This window comes from Thamnophis elegans, chromosome 2, assembly GCF_009769535.1.
Source record: "Thamnophis elegans isolate rThaEle1 chromosome 2, rThaEle1.pri, whole genome shotgun sequence".
In the NCBI taxonomy this organism is placed as follows: Eukaryota; Metazoa; Chordata; class Lepidosauria; order Squamata; family Colubridae; genus Thamnophis; species Thamnophis elegans.
This window is the reverse complement of record NC_045542.1, coordinates 155,028,715-155,046,494: the sequence shown is the minus strand read 5'-3', so window position 1 is coordinate 155,046,494 and position 17,780 is coordinate 155,028,715. Positions and strand designations below refer to the sequence as shown.

The 17,780-nt window shown below is 45.6% G+C and overlaps 1 protein-coding gene across 1 annotated transcript in view; it reads left to right on the top strand.

Moving 5' to 3' along the window:
- The window catches only part of LOC116504233 (complement C4-like), a 90,114-nt gene extending 80,940 nt beyond the window's left edge, over window positions 1-9,174 (top strand). The window contains 4 exon segments of the mRNA XM_032211124.1: window positions 1,445-1,537; window positions 4,163-4,246; window positions 6,521-6,653; window positions 8,863-9,174. Of these exon segments, the coding sequence (XP_032067015.1) occupies window positions 1,445-1,537; window positions 4,163-4,246; window positions 6,521-6,653; window positions 8,863-9,004 (452 nt within the window). The 3' untranslated portion in view covers window positions 9,005-9,174.
- Window positions 9,175-17,780: the final 8,606 nt, after the last annotated feature.

Genomic DNA, 17,780 nt, shown 5'->3' with positions numbered 1-17,780 from the left:
GCCTGGGGAGGGCAAAAACAGCCTCCCTTGCCCCCCCCCCCCCCGAGACCCTCCGGAGGCTTCAGGAACTTCCCTGAAGCCTTCGGAGGGGGTTAAACAGCCCTTTGGGCAACCCGGAAGTTAGGGAACAGTGACTTCTGGTTTACTCGTAGAGCCGTTTTTCACCCTCCAGAGCCTTCAGGGAAGTCTCCTGAAGGCTCTGGAGGGCGAAAAACAGCAATACGGACAAACCGGAAGTCTCCTGAAGGCTCCAGAGGGTGAAAAACAGCACTACGGACAAACCAGAAGGCTCCTGAAGGCTCCTGAAGGCTCCCAAGGGCAAAAAACAGCCCTACAAGCAAACCGGAAGTCTGTTTGCGAACTTCCGGTTTGCCTGTAGGTTCAAGGAGGGTGGGAAATGGTCTCAAAAGAAGGCCGAAGTCAGCTGGCCAGCATGCATATGCCCGCTGGAGCTGACAGGGCAACGCCTCGCGTGCCCTAACAAATGGCTCCGCATGCCACCTGTGGCACGCGTGCCATAGGTTCGCCATCACGGGTATAGCATTTCTGATGGTTGATGCCAAAATAGCTACTATGCAGGAGTGGGTTGCTGCCGGTTTTGCTATTGCTTTGTAACCCGCACGCTGCATGCACATGCCCTGTTCAATGTAAATTGTTCTGCGCACATCAGGGGTGGGTTGCCCCCAGCATTAATGCTGAGTTCAGTGCGCGCAAATATTTCCAGCGACCCAGGCCCCCAAACCACTACTGGTTCAGCCGAACCGGTCCAAACCAGTCAGAATCCACCTCTGGTGCACATACACAGAACAATTCATAGCAAACTGCGCACGCGCAGTCACTAAAATCCAACATGGCGGCAACCTCGGCGGCGGCAAGGGAATCAGTTCAGGGGCGTGTCAGGCCTGGGTTGCTGCCGGTTCTGCGGCCCAGGCCTGAATTCCACTACCGGTTCAGCTGAGCTGGAAGCAACCCACTTCTGCTACCACGTTTGAAAAGGCTCTTTAAGGGTGTAAAAACAATGCAAATGTTCCGTTGTTTTGTCCACTTTCTCCATTCTCTCATTAAAGCAACAGCCTAAATTCCCATGTTCCTCTCTAAAGAAATCAGATGGTTTTCTCAGCCTTCTTGAAGTGAGATCCTGGATTCCTTCCCCTTTAATCAAAGGAGTATCCAGGAATCGGACCATAAGAGCCGAGGTGGCGCAGTGGTTAGGGTGCAATACTGCAGGCCACTTCAGCTGACTGTTATCTGCAGTTCAGCGGTTCTAATCTCACCGGCTCAAGGTTGACTCAGCCTTCCATCCTTCCGAGGTGGGTGAAATGAGGACCCAGACAGTGGGGGCGATATGCTGACTCTGTAAAACCGCTTAGAGAGGGCTGAAAGCCCTATGAAGCGGTATATAAGTCTAACTGCTATTGCTATTGCTATTTCTTCTGCCAAACAGGTGCCTGCCCACGCTTGAAGCGAACGCTGGAGGATGCCATCACAGAAGAGAACCGGATGAATTTTGCCTGTTACAGTCCCCGTGTGCATTACGGTAAGAGATGGGATTGGTCCTGGCAGCCTCACCCTCTGCAGCCTGTATATCTTGAACTGATTTCAATTTTCTCCCCTGGAAACCTGCAAATGTTGCTTATGCTCACACCTGTGAAGACCTAGTACATATACTGTATATACTCAAGTATAAGCCTAGTTTTTCAGCCCACTTTTTGGGCTGAAAAAAGCCGACTCGGCTTATACTCGAGTCAGTGAAAAATTTGCCCGAAATGGAGGAGAAAAAGGGGCGGGGCCATGCCGCTGGGTGAGGCTCGTGAATGGCCCGGCGCCCCTGTGAGTTTCCCCTCCCTCTGTGTCAGTTTGCCGCGCAGCGCGCACCGCACCATCCCCCCTCCTCACGTTCTAATGTAATGCAGGGCTGTCTTATGATTCCCCTTCCTCCCCCTCCTGCCACTCTGTCCCACCTCCTCCTTGTTATGGCAAGCAGCCACATAGCTATGTCCCACCTCCTCTGGTACAGTGATCCAATGATAGGAATCACTGTGCCGTGTGTCATAGGAGGCGGGACATCGCTCCCGCGGCTGCACGGGACATCATCATCACAGCGGGACATCAGCATCATGAGGTGAGTGAAGTATTTCATTGAATACACCGCTAGTTTACTGTTTTTCTTTGAAATAAATATTCAAAAACATTATTGGTATCTATTTTTATTTTTGAAATTTACCGGTAGCTGCTACATTTCCCATCCTAGGCTTATACTCGAGTCAATAACTTTTCCAGTTTTTTGTGGTAAAATTAGGTGCCTCGGCTTATATTCGGGTCGGCCTATACTCGAGTATATACGGTATATCTCATAATTCAGTTCCTTGTGTCTTTTCCCTTCCTTCACCTGGCCTCATTTCATTTCTAAAAATGTTTTGGTCAATATTGGCATGAGGGGAGCTGCCTAGTGATCAGACTGAGACTGGCAGTTTTGCAAAATCTTTTCTCTCCCCCCCCCAATCTTCTCTCTCTCTCTTCCTCCTCCCTCTCTCTTCTCTTTCTGTCTCCTCTCTCCCTCCCTCTCTCTTCTCTCTCCTCTTTCTTTCTCTTTCTCTCTCTCTCTCACACTCCCTCCTCTCTCTCTCTTCACTTTCCCTCCCTATCTCTCCTCTTTCTCTCTCTTTCTCTCCCTCACACTCTCTTCTATCTCTCCTCCCCATTCTTCTGTCTCTCTTCTTTCTCTCTCTCCCTCCCTCTCTCTTCTCTCTCTTTTCTCTTTCTTCCCCCTCCTTTCTTCTCTCTCTCTCCTCTTTCTCTCTCTCTCTTCCCACTCTCACCTTTCTCTCTCTTTCTCTCCCTCACACTCTTCTCTCTCTCCTCCCCCTCTTCTCTTTCTCCTCTTTCTCTCTTTTCCTCCCTCTCTCCCCTCTTTCTCTCTCCCTCTCTTTTCTCTTTCTTCATCCTCTCTTTCCTTCTCTCTTCTCTTTCTCTCTCTCTTCCCTCTCTCCTCTTTCTCTTTCTCTATCCCTCTCTCTTCTCTCTCCCTCCCCCTTTTCTCTTTCTCCCTCAGTCTCTCTTCTCTCTCTCTTTTCTCTCCCCCCTCTTTTTTCTTCCCTTTCTCTTCTCTTCTCTTCCCTCCCCCTCTTTTCTTCTCTCTCTCCTCTTTCTCTCTCTCTCTCTTCTCTTTCTCCCCCTCTCTTCTCTCTCTCTTTTCTCTCTCTTTTCTCTTTTTCTCTCTCCCTCCCTCTCTCTTACCCCTCCCTCCCTGTCTCCTCTATTGTTTCCATGGAGGAGAGCTTGTGAACTTAAAAAGCTGCCAGTAAAGCAAATGAACCAAGGGAATTTTAATGAAGAAGAGCCCTTGCTCAGAAATAGCCTCCATGATAGTTTGTAGGTGGAGGTTGACCAGTTTCATCAAGAATGAGGTCTTGTAGCACCTATCACCTATTAGCTGGGAAATTTGGCAGGTGGGCCAACCCCTTCTTCTAAGATTCCATCCAAATTTGACCCGTCCCCTCCAAATTAAAAGAAGTGGTTAGTAGTGTTTCTCCCCCTTGCTGCTCAGTGATGTTTAACTGGGACAGAAAACAAAGCCAGAAGAATCCGTCACTCCCTTTGGTTAACTTGACCTCAAAAAAAATAAATCAGCACCGTTTGCTGGACTTGTTACTTTAGCCCAGGGTTGTCAAACTCGATTTCATTGAGGGCCGCATCAGGACTGTGTTTGACCTCAGGGGGCCGGGGTGGGTGTGGCCAGCTCGACATCACTCCTGTCGGGGGCGCCTATGTCAGCCTGAGCACTCTGCCAGCAAAAACAGGCTCCTGATCCAGCTCCCCCTTCAGCTGCGACGGCCTCCTGCAACCCTCTACCAGCAAAAACGGAGTTTGGGAGGGTTGTGCGTGGCCCTCCTGAGCTCTGTTTTTGCTGACAGAGGCACCGCGGGCAGGTCTTTTGCTGTTTTCAGGGCAGCCCCGCAGGCAAAATCTAAGCACCCCGTGGGCCGAATGTGGCCCGCGGGCCTTGAGTTTGACAGCCCTGCTTTAGAAGGATTGGTAATGTGGGTGTCACCTTCTGGGCTGCTGCCTGAGGGGACAACACTTGAACTTGATGATCTGGAAAAATTCCTCATTCTGACCGTCAGCAGGGCAAAAGATGACGGCTTTTGTCTCCTCTTCACAGCGTTCCTGGTTCGAGTGGAGCGCGAGAGCCGAGAAAGCGCCTTCCGGGTCTATGACGTTAAAATCAAGGAGCCCCTGCAATTCAGTGAGTAGCCTCCTTTTTTGTTGCCTCAGCTTCATTACTGTAGGACAGTGATGGCTAATCTTTTTGGTGCCCACAGCGCACACGTACAACTCCAAAATGCAATGCGAGCGCCCTTCACTCATGCATCCCGCCCCCCCCCCCACATGTGCATCCCCCATACATGCGCCCCACCTTCCCTTTGTACCATTTTGGCTTCTAGGTTGATGCAGCAGGCTTTCCAAGGTCAAAATGGAGTGCGAGGGAGCGCCACGCACGGCACCCCTGTGCCCTGTTTTGGCTTCCAGGTTGGTGAAGGAGGCCTCCCAGGCCCAAAACAGGGTGCGGGGGTAGCACACACATCAGTGGTGGGTTCCGGATCCCATTCCAACCAATACGGTTGGAATGGGCCCGGCAGCGTCCACATGGACGCACACAGTGTGCGCGCATGCACCTTAGCGCCTCCGCAACATTCCAGCTGCTCAGCAGAGTGTCACGCAGGTGCTGTATGTGCCATGCATATGCACGGAGGCCTTAAAAGACCAGTAAGGAGCTCAGGCAGGCGGGTGGGCCTTCCGGAGCACCGTATCGGAATGGTATCCGGTACTCCGGGCAGGCTCTGGTATGCCTGTACCGGGGCATACCTCCTGCAACCCACCACTGGCACACATGCACACAAACCACCAAAATGCAATGCGAACACCCCCGCACATGCACTCCACCTCCCCATGTACTGTATCTGTGCATGTGTTCCCCACATGCGCCCCACCCCCTGCACATGCACTGCAGAATCCCGAAAACCAGCTGGCCAGCAGGAGGTGTGTGTGCATGTGCGCTGGAGCTAGGCTAGGGCAATGGCTGGTGTGCCCGCAGAGAGGCCTCTGTGTGCCACCTGTGGCACGCATGCCAGAGGTTCGCCATGACGGCTGTAGGAGATTACCAGGTTGAACCGAAGAGTGGGGTCAAATGTGTCATCAGTTTTGAATCCCTTCACGCTCACAAGAGATCTAAGCCCAGCCCACTGTCAGACTGGCCCCCAGCTTAATCCCTAGGAAAGAGAGACCCTCGACTACATAAGATTTAGAGAAGAGATACTTTTACTAGAGAAGCTGAGTGCAGCAAGGATGAAGCAAGCATTGAAGAAAAACCACATGGAAATCATATAAAGGTCGTCCTTGACTTACAACAGTCCCTTTAGTGAACGTTCAAAGTTACAGTATCACTGAAAAAAGCGACTCATGATCATTTTTCACACTTATGACCATTGCAGCATTCCATGGTCACATGATCAAAATTCAGACTTTTGGCAAGTGACTCATATTTATGATGGTTGCAGTGTCCCGGGGTCATGCGATCCCCCTTTGCGACCATCTGACCAACAAAGTCAATAGGGAAACTGGTTTCACTTAGCAACCATGTTCAACGACTCCAGTGATTGACTTAACAACAGTGGCAAGAAAAGTTGTAAAATGGGGCAAATGTCTCGTTTAACAAACGTCTCCTTTAGCAAGCATAAATCTTGGGCTCCATCGTGGCCGTATGTTGAGGGGTTCCACCACAAAACCATGTTCGACTAAAGCGCGCTCGACGAAACCGCGTAGCTGACGTCATCACAGCGCGACGAAAAAAGCACACTGTAAACGCTAAAGCTAAAATTAACCCCTAAACCTAAACCTAACCCCCCTAAACCTAATCCTAAACCTAACCCTAAACCTAACCCTTAACCTAACCCTAAACCTAATCCTAACCTTTAACCTAACCCTAAACCTAACCCTAACCCTAACCCTAACCCTTAACCTAACCCTAAACCTAACCCTAACCCTTAACCTAACCCTAAACCTAACCCTAACCCTAACCCTAAACCTAACCCTTACCTTAACTTGAATCGGCTTGCTTTCAAAGCGCTATTTAAAGCACCCTTTTTTCTCCGCGGTTGCTGTTGTCGCCCTGCTGATGATGTCAGCGATGCGGTTTAATCGGGCGCGCTTTAGTGGAGCGCGGTTTTGTCGTGCCACGATGTTGAGGACTATCTATATTGAAAACAATCCCCAATGTCCAAAACCCTCCCCCCCCCCGCGATTGACTTAACAACTGTGGCAAGAAAGGTCGTAAAATGGGGAAAACTCACTTAACAACTGTCTCGCTTCGCAACAGAAATTTTGGGCTCAATTGCAGTCATAAGTCAAGGACCATCTGTAGAAACAGAGCCGGTGAAAAAGCACACCACCTTGTTAGATGCCTTCATCCCCCGCCTCCCCCTCCCAGATTTTTCAGCCTTAGATTTCTTTCTCTCTGTAGCTACGGACTCCAGAATTGAAGTTGGCCAGATCCGTCGCTTTGTAGTTCGGGAAGCTTGCAAGACCCGCTTGGCTGCAGGCAAAGAATATTTGTTGATGGGACGTGACGGGGAAACTCGTGATTCAGATAACCGGTAAGTTGGAAAACAAGAAAGGGAAATTCTGTGTGTAGTGTGTTGTTAGAAAGACAGGAGGAGCAAATGCAGAAGTGTGCAGTTAGAGCAGTGGTGGGTTCCAGATTCCATTCCAGCTGCTCAGTGGAGCGTCGCGCAGGTGCTGTACGCGCCGTGCGTGTCCGCCGAAGCGCCGAAGCCTTAAAAGACCAGTAAGGAGCTCGGGCAGGCGGGCGGGCCCTCCGCAGCACCGTACCAGAACGGTATCTGGTGCTCCGGACAGGCTCCAGTACGCCCGTACCGGGGCATACCGCCTTCAACCCACCACTGAGTTAGAGGGCCTTGACATCAGAGGTGGTATGCTGGCGGTTTGCACTGGTTCGAGAAAACTGGTAGTGGCGACGGCACGAGACTCCGCCCACCCACGCAGACATCATTACGGACCTTTTGCGTGTGCGTTCCCACTCCCGAACCGTTAGTGAAGATAATAGGATACCATTACTGCTATACATGTCTGCTCATGGTACTTAAATACAGTTAAGTATAACAAGAAGGTAGAACAAGAAGCAATGGGTGGAAACTAACCAAGGAGAGAAGCAACTTAGAACTGAGGAGAAATTTCCTGACAGTTAGAACAATTAATCAGTGGGACAGCTTCCCTCCAGAAGTTGTGAATGCCCCAGCACTGGAAGTCTTTAAGAAGATGTTGGATAGCCATTTGTCTGGAACGGTATAGGGTTTCCTGCCTAGGCAGGGGGTTGGACTAGAAGACCTCCAAGGTCCCTTCCAACTCTGCTATTGTACTGTATTGTAAGAACAATAAAACTTCAAATCAAAGAATTGTTACATAATAATAGTGACAGTCTTGAACCGATGACATAATATTAAGATCGTTGTTGTGCTCTTACTCTTGTGTGGTTATGTTTATATATTGAGGAAATGAGACAAAGCAAATTTACCAAAAATTAAAACACCTTAAAAATAGAAAAGGAAAAAGGCAGTAATAATAAGGAAAACTACACTGATTTCTGATACCCCACTTCTGTAGATTAACTAGATAGAGGAATGCTAGAATGATGGATGGATGGATGGAGAGAGAGATGATAGATTATTTAGATGTTTAGAGAGAGATTGGTGATAGATAGATAGATGATAGATAGATAGATAGATAGATAGATAGATAGATAGATAGATAGATAGATAGATAGATAGATGATAGATAGATAGATAGATAGATAGATAGATAGATAGATAGATAGATAGATAGATAGATAGATACAGATGGATGGAGGGATGGGCGGACGGACCGACAGACAGACAGACAAGCAGACAGACAGACATAAATAGCTTTGAAGACGAATAATGTTATGCAGTTCATTTGTGGACACAAAAGTGGCTCTGCACAGAATCTAGCCAATGGGGGGCACTTGAAGACCATTGTAGTAACGGTGGGTGTTATTCTATGATGCCACTCACAGTTTTCTATCAGTTTAGGTAGCCCCTGACCTCAAAGTGTGTGGAAGCTTCATAGCGTACAACTCGCCAGTGGGTTCTCATTCCCTTGGCTGGATATCTCAGTAGCAAAGGGTTTCTTTCACACGTCTTCCGAGCGCTCGTTGTGCTCCACCTGAAGGTCACTTCCCTAGACTCCAGAACACTGTAGAGCAGGGGTGTCAAACTCAATGTCATTGAGGGCTGCATCGGGGCTGTGGTTGACCTCGGGGGCAGTGGTGAGATTCAAAAAAATGTTTACTACCGGTTCTCTAGAACTGGTCAGAACCTGCTGAATACCATCGCTGCTCGGAGGCCCGGCCAGGCGTGGCCGACTGAGTGGATGTGGCCAATGGGGTGGGCGTGGCCAGCTTGATGCCACTCACTGGGTGTGGCCAACTGGGTGGGCATGGCCAGCTTGATGCCACTCTCCAAACTGTTTCCTCTTTTCATTGGGTAGACCGGGTCGAAGTGATGCGGGCTGGCCCCTTACATTTTCCAGGATGGCCCCATGGACCAGATCTGACCACATTGTGGGCCGAATTTGGCCCACGGGCCTTGTATTTGATGCCTCTGCTGTAGAGCAACTGGCAAGGCATATGGTGGTCATCCGTTCTGATGACATGTCCCACCCATTTTATCTGGGGTCTGATAATCAGGGACTCAATGCTGCTTCTCTGGCCTTTTGGGGATGGAGTGTCATGCCAGACCTGTAACTCAATGTTCTTTCTTTCTGTAGCCCCCAGTACCTGCTGGATAAGAATTCCTGGATAGAAGAGCTACCGGATGTTCGGCGTTGTAAAGCCACCCAGTATCGCAACACTTGCAGTCACCTTGAGTCTTTCACCACCTCCTTTGTCATAAATGGCTGCCGCATCTGAGCCAAATAACCCCCTTGGGCCTTTGACTAACCTGATGCACCAGGAACTGCAGCTTTTTTATGGAATACCCCCTGGCTGAAAACCTCCTCTTGAACGCTGTGTTGTGATGTCACTTAACACTTTGTGATTAGAGGATCTGAAGACACAAGAAGAGTCTATCAGCATCAAACCAGAATAATAGAATTGGGAGGGACCTTGGAGGTCTTCTAGTCCAACCCCCTGCTCAAGCAGGAGATCCTGTAGCATTTCACACCAATGGCTGTCCAGTCTTTTCTTTAAAACCTCCAGTGATGGAGCACCCACAATTTCTGGAGGCAAGTTTTTCCACTGTTTAATTGTTCCAATTGTCAGGAAATGTCTCCTTATTTCTAGGTTGGTTCATTCCTTGGTTATGCCTTCAGTTGCTTTGAAGAGTAGGGTGAACGCCATCTTCGTTATGGCGGCCTCTTAGATATTGGAAGACTGCTATCATGCCACCCCTAGTCTTTCTTTTCATCAGACTAGACATTTCCAATTCCTGCAACCGTTCTTCATATCTTTTAACCTCCGGGCCCCCCTAATTATCTCTCTTCTCCGCATTGTCTCTGCATCTTTTTTTAAAATATTGTAGCAACCAAAACTGGCCACGTGTGCCTTACCAAGACAATCAATTTTTGTTCTGATGTGGGTCAATTTCAGTGTTATTTTTTTCCCTAGCCAAAGCCCTCCACTGAATTGATTATTTATAATCCAAAGTGCTTTCCATCCGAGAATGAATTCTTTTCTGAACTCACTTTTTCTTGGCGGAAAAAATTAACCAAATAAAACAAGGATATGTCATTGCTAAAAATAAGGAGCCCTCCCTCCCCCTTTCCACTCTCCTAATTTTGGGTTTCCCGGGGATTTATCACTATGTATTCAACTTTCTGTTTGGCTGGACAGACCTCTCGATTCCGCATTCTCTCACATTCAAAAGACTTTTTGTTGGTTTCTGGAGAAGCTGAATTTTGATAAGTCCTAATAAAAAAATACTGTACAAAAATTCTCAGGGTTTGCAAGTTCATAAACCAAAGTTTTCAGTCATCTCCCAAGGCAGCAACTGTCTCGGTGCTGTGTAACACCACCAACCCCCATCCAAAACTCAGCTATCTTTTCAAGTAATCTGCTTAGCCATGCTGGTTAGGACTTAGGAATTCATAATCCAATGTATCTAGACTACGTTTGACCAAATAGGTGAGTCTTACAATGAGTTGGCACTGTTTTGCACTACTTTTTCATGCAATAAAATAGTTTACTTTCATTTTGTTTCCTCTTGCCATTTGTTAATTCTTGATTCTGCAAGGATTCTGCCACTCTGATACTCCTGTAGTGGCAGCTTTCTTGTATCCCAAGAAGTGGTGGGATTCAAAGTTTTTTTTACTACTGGTTCTGTGGGCATGTCATGGCTGGGTGGGTGTGGCTTGGTGGTTGTGGCAGGGGAAGGATATTGTAACCTCCCCATTTTCACCCAACTTCTGGAGGAAGGATATTGTAACCTCCTCATTTCCACCCAACTCCTGGGGAAAGGATACTGTAACCTCCCCATTTCCACCCAACTCCTGGGGGAAGGATACTGTAAAATTCCCATTCCCTCCTCACCCCACTAACCTGCTTTCCAGCTCCATTCTGGAAGGGCAACAGAAGACGACCCAGCCGATCAGGTGGGACGCCAATCAGCTGGGACTCAGGAGACAGAGAATAGATGGGGGCGGGGCCAGCCAGAGGTGGTATTTGCCGGTTCTCCAGACTACTCAAAATTTCTGGCTGAATACCACCTCTGTTCCCAAGGCTGAAAAGGTAGAGATGGAAGGGAAATTTTATCCAAGACTGTCTCCAGATGTGTATTTCCTGAATCATCTATAAGTTAGCCCTACAAACTTCCTTGTCATTTAATCCAACCCCTTGCTCAAGCAAGATAATGTTAAGCCAGATAAATGTTTGGAATGTTTGGAATGTTTATTATAATTTATAGGCCGCCCTTTTCCCTGAGGGGACTCAGGGCGGCTTACAAAACACGGGGAAGGGGGTACAAAGACAAAAAACATAAGACAATACATAATATTAAAAATAGAGCACAACATTCATTCATCATTCGGGAAGGGACGAACTAAGATTTTTTATCCCCAGGCCTGACGGGATAGCCAGATCTTAAGGGCCGTGCGGAAGGCCTGGGCGGTGGTGAGGGTGCGGATCTCCACGGGGAGATTGTTCCATAGCGTCGGAGCTGCAACTGAGAAGGCTCTCCTCCGCGTAGTCGCCAGTCGGCACTGACTGGCGGATGGAATTCGGAGGAGGCCTACCCTGTGCGATCTGATGGGACGCAGGGAGGTAATTGGCAGAAGGCGGTCTCTCAAATAGCCAGATCCACTACCATGGAGCGCTTTGTGAGTGGTAAGTAGGACCTTGAAGTGCACCCGGAGATCAACAGGTAGCCAGCGCAGCTCACGGAGGATCGGTGTTATGTGGGCGAACCGTGGTGCGCCCACGATCACTCGCGCGGCCGCATTCTGGACTAGCTGAAGTCGCCGGATGCTCTTCAAGGGCAGCCCCATGTAGAGCACGTTGCAGTATTCCAGCCTGGAGATCACAAGGGCTCAAGTGACTGTTGTGAGTGCCTCCCGGTTCAGGTAGGGCCGCAACTGGTGCATCAGGCGAACCTGAGCAAATGCCCCCCTGGTCACAGCTGACAAATGATGGTCAAAACTCAGCTGTGGGTCCAGGAGGACTCCCAAGTTGCGGACCCTGTCTGAGGGGTATAAATTTTGTCCCCCCAGCCTGATTGATGGAACATTAGCCAAATTATTGGGAGGAAAACAGAACAGCCACTCGGTCTTTTCCGGGTTGAGCACCAGTTTGTTAGCTCTCATCCAGTCTTTGACAGCCTCAAGGCCCCGGTTCATCACTTCCACCGCTTCATTGAGTTGGCACGGGGCGGACAGATACAACTGTGTATCGTCCGCATACTGATGGTATTTTATCCCGTGCCTCCGAATGATCTCGCCCAGCGGTTTCATGTATATGTTAAATGTTAAGTTAATGAGTTCTTCCCCACTTTACCACCTTTCTTGCCCCGTTGCTAAGTGAATCACTGCGGTTGCTAAGTTAGTAACCTGGTTGTTAAGTAAATCTGGCTTCCCCATTGACGTTGCTTGTCAGGAGGTCGCAAAATGGAAATCGTGTGACCCAAGGGCACTGCAACCGTCATGAATACCAGCCAGTTGCCAAATGTCTGAATTTTGATCACGTGACCACGAGGATGCTGCAACAGTCATAAGAGTGAAAAATATGCATTAGCCCATTTTTTCAGTGCTGTTGTAACTTTGAACGGTTGTTAAGCAAACTGTTGTAAGTCGAGGACTACCTGTACTAGTATCACAATTCCTGTTGTGGTCTATTTATCCCACCTAGAAGGCCACCATTGGGAGAAGCTCCCGTATTTTTCGGAGTATAAGATGCACCTCCCCCCCCAAAAAAAGAAAATCTGGGTGCATCTTATAAAATGAATAGAGCATTTTTGGTCTCCCAAAACCCCTCCCCCCCCTTCACCAAAATGGCCATGCAGAGCCTTTAGGAGGCTTTCAGAGTTCTCTTGGGTGCTGGGGAGGGCAGAAATGAGCAAAAAATGGGTCGGTTTTTGCTCGTCCCCCACCCCCAGCCCACAGGAGCACTCTACAAGCCTCCTAAAGGCTATGCATGCCTTCTTTTTGGCAGAAAACGGGACCATTCTCACGAAAAATGGGCCATTGTTTTGCTCTTCTCCCCCCTCCAGCCCCCAGGAGCACTTTGCAGGCCTCTCAAACTCTCGGCATGCCCCATTTTTTTCACCAAAAATGAGGCATGCAGAGGGTTTAGGAGATCTGCAGAGTTGAAAAACATTTTTTTTTAAATTTACCTCTTCAGAATCCTGGTGCATCTTATACTCCGGTGCGTCTTATACCTTGAAAAAGTACGAATCTGCAGGTCAGCTAGAATGTCCCTTTGAGCTAAAAGCAACATTTTCACTTTGGTGGTGGTGATGTCCACAAGAGACTTGGAAATATCTCCAGCCACCAATTCCAAAGTCGTGGGACGAACCAAGTTGATGTTCCAACCCGAGAGGGTGGGTTTGGGGAACGGGAGAGGGTCTCGGGGAAAACAGCTTTACAAACCATATTTAGGCCCACAAACCAGAATCAGTCCGACTCCGCCCTAGAACGTTGCTTGCCAAGAAAAACAACTTCATATTTGGGAAGGGGGGAAAAACACAGGTCTGGAAAGATATGATCCTTCATGGTTCATATAGGAGTTGTTTTTTTTTACACAGTTTAACATTCCTGCAAAAAGAAACGATATCGAGGCATAAAATTCACTGTGGTTGGGACAGCGTCCTCTGCGCTCTTTGTGGCTGGCAAAATAAACATGAAGTACAGCTATACCATAAGCACTATTGCACTAAACAATTTAAACAAAATATTAGTTTAAAAAATACAAATGAGAAAAAAATGTGTGTCTAAGCATGTACCTGTGCTTTTTAACATGAATATATTATCACTCTCATTGATGTCTTCATAAAGATAGAATAGAATAACAGAGTTGGAAGGGACCTTGTAGGTCTTCTAGTCCAACACCCTGCTTAGGCAGGATCTGTACCATTTCAGACAAATGGTTATCCAATCTCTTCTTAAAAACTTAGTGTTGTAGCATTCATAACTGCTGGAGGCAAGTTGTTCCACTGATTAATTGTTCTAACTGTCAGAAAATTTCTCCTTTAGTTCTAAGTTGCTTCTCTCCTTGATTAGTTTCCACCCATTGCTTCTTGTCCTACCCTCAGGTGCTTTGGAGAATAGCTTGACTCCCTCTTCTTTGTGGCAACCCCTGAGATATTGGAAGACTGCTATCATGTCTCCCCTAGTCCTTTTTTTCATTAAACTAGACATATCCAGTTCCTGCAACCGTTCTTCATGGGTTTTAGCCTCCAGTCCCCTAATCATCTTTGTTGCTCTTCTCTGCACTCTTTCTTGAGTCGCCACATCTTTTCTACATTATGGTGAACAAAATTGAATGCAGTATTCCAAGTGTGGCCTTACCAAAGCATAACAATTTTCCCCCCAAGGGAAGATTTTCCCACAAGGGACAGGAATTTTGGCTGTAAGTTGTTGGAGTCACAAATCAAGCCAGCTCCATTCTCCTGAATAGGATTTGGTGGGTGGGGGGGAGGTGATGGCCAAAAGCAGAAAAATAGCCACAAATTTTGATCAAGTGATGGGATGTAGCAACTGGTCATAAATGCAAGTAAGTTGCCAAGCATCCGAAACATGGTCATGTGACCATGGGAGGGGACAGCATAAAGCACCCTTTCCAAGGCCATAGTAGCTTCAAACGGCCATTGAACAATTGGCCGTAATTCAAGGATTACCTGTGCTATGCATTCATCCTATGCGTCTCTGTTATTTCTGATCCACATTAGTGCACATTATCACTTCAACAATAATCCTGATAATTTAAAAATAGGGAGGGGAAGCTCCTATATGGCCCCCAGCAACCCATGTGTACCCCAAAATCACGCTGACAATTCAGATGGTGCAATAATTCTGCTTTTCAAAGGTCTGGGTTAACAGAGTGATCAACGCCTGGAATGCTGTACCTGACTCTGTTGTTATATTTTCTAACCCCCACAGCTTCAACCATAAACTGCCACCCCATTCCCAAGAAGTCTGTAAAGGCAGCATGCATATGCGCCTCAGTGTGCCTTCCACCCCTGTCCTACTGTCCCCATTTATTTGTACTCATTTCCCTTGTTCATGTCCATGTTTATACTTACACATGTTATTTTGTACATGTTTGACAAACTAAATAAAATAATAAATAAATAAAATGAAGAGCAGAATAGAAACAGCTATCCTAGCGGTGAAATTCAGCAGGTTCGGACAGGTTCTATAAAATTGGTGGCGGCAATTATCCACAGTTCGGAGAACCGGTAAATCGCACCACTGACTGGCCACTCCCCTTCCTGCCCCTCCCCCTCACGCCTTTTCGCGTCTCGCCTGCCAAGAGTCACGCTCGAGGCATAGTTGCTGTTGCTCCCTAGTTCCTTCGCTTGCTGCGACCAGGCGGCCCAGCTGATCTCTGCCTTGTGAGCCTTCCTTCACTTCTCACCTAGCTACGTCCCCCGTGGTTTTTCTCCTCCTCAGCAGTGGAATCATTCCTGAATCTTGCCCTGGCGCAGCGAATTTCAGCAGGCTGGATGAGGGTATGAAGGGCCTGGCTCTGCAGTGCTTCCTTGATGGCCAACTCACTCCATCACATGATCCCACCACCATGCCATGCCACGCCCACCAAGCCACGCCCACAGAACTGGTAGGGGAAAATTTTGAATTTCACCCTTGAGTTATCCCTCTAAAGCCTCCTTCTTCCATTCCTTTTCTTTAAAAAAAAGAGGGGCTTTTAAAATCTGAGCACTTATTCAAGGATGTTAAATGACCTCCAATTCTCCAAAAGATTGAAAAGAGACTAATATTTGTAACTCAGGATTAAAATGAGGAATCCCTGATGCTCTCTGGCTTGCTTGTTTTCTTGCAGATGTTTCATTATCCAAACTAGGCAATATCATCGGTGGTAGTAAGAAGTGGGATTTGCTTTCAGTTTATATAAAAACAGATTGCTTTAAACTAAAAAGAGCTTTCACTTATCCGGATCCTTATTCTGCAATTATTTTCATTCCTTCTTTAAACATTCTGCCCCTGTTACACTTGCCTGTAAACCGTAGGTTTAATATCTATGCCACATTGGCAGCTGAGAATGAACAGGGCTGATTGGGTTAATCGGCTTCAAAATGGTCATTATCGTGCTTTATCAGTTAAGGGCTGTAGCAAAAAAAAACAAACATTTTCCGGTACTTTCAGAATGCAGCCAAATACAAATTTTGGAACTAATTAAAAGATGTTGGCTTAAGAATATGGAGGAAACAGTCCTTCTCTTCCAGGAAGATAATAGTCTGATGATAGAGTTCCTTGCCAATGTTACTGCAGACATGTCAAAAACCACATCTCTAGCAAAACAACAGAGACATATTCCTAAAGTAATTGCGCTAATCTATTCTGTGGGTTTTTTTTAAATATGGAATTTTTAACAGAAAAACAAGATGAAAGACATAAGAAAGCAACCATATCTAAAAGATTAACACATGGCAACTGGACCAAAATTTATTAATTTAAGGCAGTGGTTCTCAACCTTCCCAATGCCACAACCCTTTAATACAGTTCCACATGTTGTGGTGACCCATAACCATAAAATTAGTGTCTTGGTTCCTAAAACCACCGAAAATATGTGTTTTCCGATGGTCTTAGGCAACCCTTGTGAAAGGGTCATTCGACCCCCAAAGGGATCCCGACCCACAGGTTGAGAACCAATGATTTAAGGCGTTTTGTTGCTCATCCAAACAACTTCATCAGTCAAAATTAAATTTAAAAAAAGATGGGCAGAGAGTTAGAGAGTTGTTGGAATGTACCAATTCTCGCCATACCAACTGCAGGGGTTTTTCCTCAAAATGTATTGCAATATGTCAATGAAGACTCACATCATCCAGGTGAAAAGTATCTAAAAAGTTAAATCATGGCGACTGGAACATAATTTGTTAATCTGAGATGTTTCACTGCTCATCCAAGCAACTTCATCTGTCTAAATAAAAAAAATCATTTAGGCAGAGAGTTAGAGAGTTGTTGAAATGTACCAACTGCAGGGGTTTCTCCCCAAAATGTATTGCAATATATTAATGAAGACTCAATCATCCAGGCCAGAAGTATTTAAAAGTTTAAATAATGGCAACTGGACCATAATTTGTTAATCTGAGATGTTTCATTGCTCATTGCGTAACTTCATCTGCCTAAAATATAAATAAAATAAAATAAAATGATAAAATAAAATGATAAAATGATAAAATGATAAAATGATAAAATGATAAAATGATAAAATGATAAAATGATAAAATGATAAAATGATAAAATGATGATAAAATGATGATAAAATGATGATAAAATGATGATAAAATGATAAAATGATGATAAAATGATGATAAAATGATGATAAAATGATGATAAAATGATGATAAAATGATAAAATGATAAAATGATGATAAAATGATGAAATGATGAAATGATAAAATGATAAAATGATAAAATGATAAAATGATAAAATGATAAAATGATAAAAAATGATAAAATGATAAAATGATGAAATAATGAAATAAAATAGAATAAAATAATAAAATAAAATAATAAAATAAATAAAATAAAATATAATAAAATAAATAACAATAATAAAATAAATAATAAAATAAATAAAATAAATAAAATAAATAAAATAAATAAAATAAATAAAATAAATAAAATAAATAAAATAAAATAAGTAAAATAAATAAAATAAATAAAATAAATAAAATAAATAAAATAAATAAAATAAATAAAATAAATAAAATAAATAAAATACACACATACATAAATACATACATAAATACATAAATATGATTACAGATCATCTCACTCTGGATGAAGAATGTGTAGAGAGAAAAAGACTTGTAAGAAAGTATTCTTGAGGCTGGTGCTTGTAGAAAAAAAACTAAGATCCATCTTAGTTAGGAAAAAGCCTAACTCAAGTCTATTGACAGATAAGATCTTTCACAAGCTCTCTCCATCAATCAGATAGGTAGCTTAGATGAGCGGTGAAAGTTAGCAGAGAAAGGAGACTGGATCAAAAGAGGAAGGAAGTACTAAACACCCAAGAT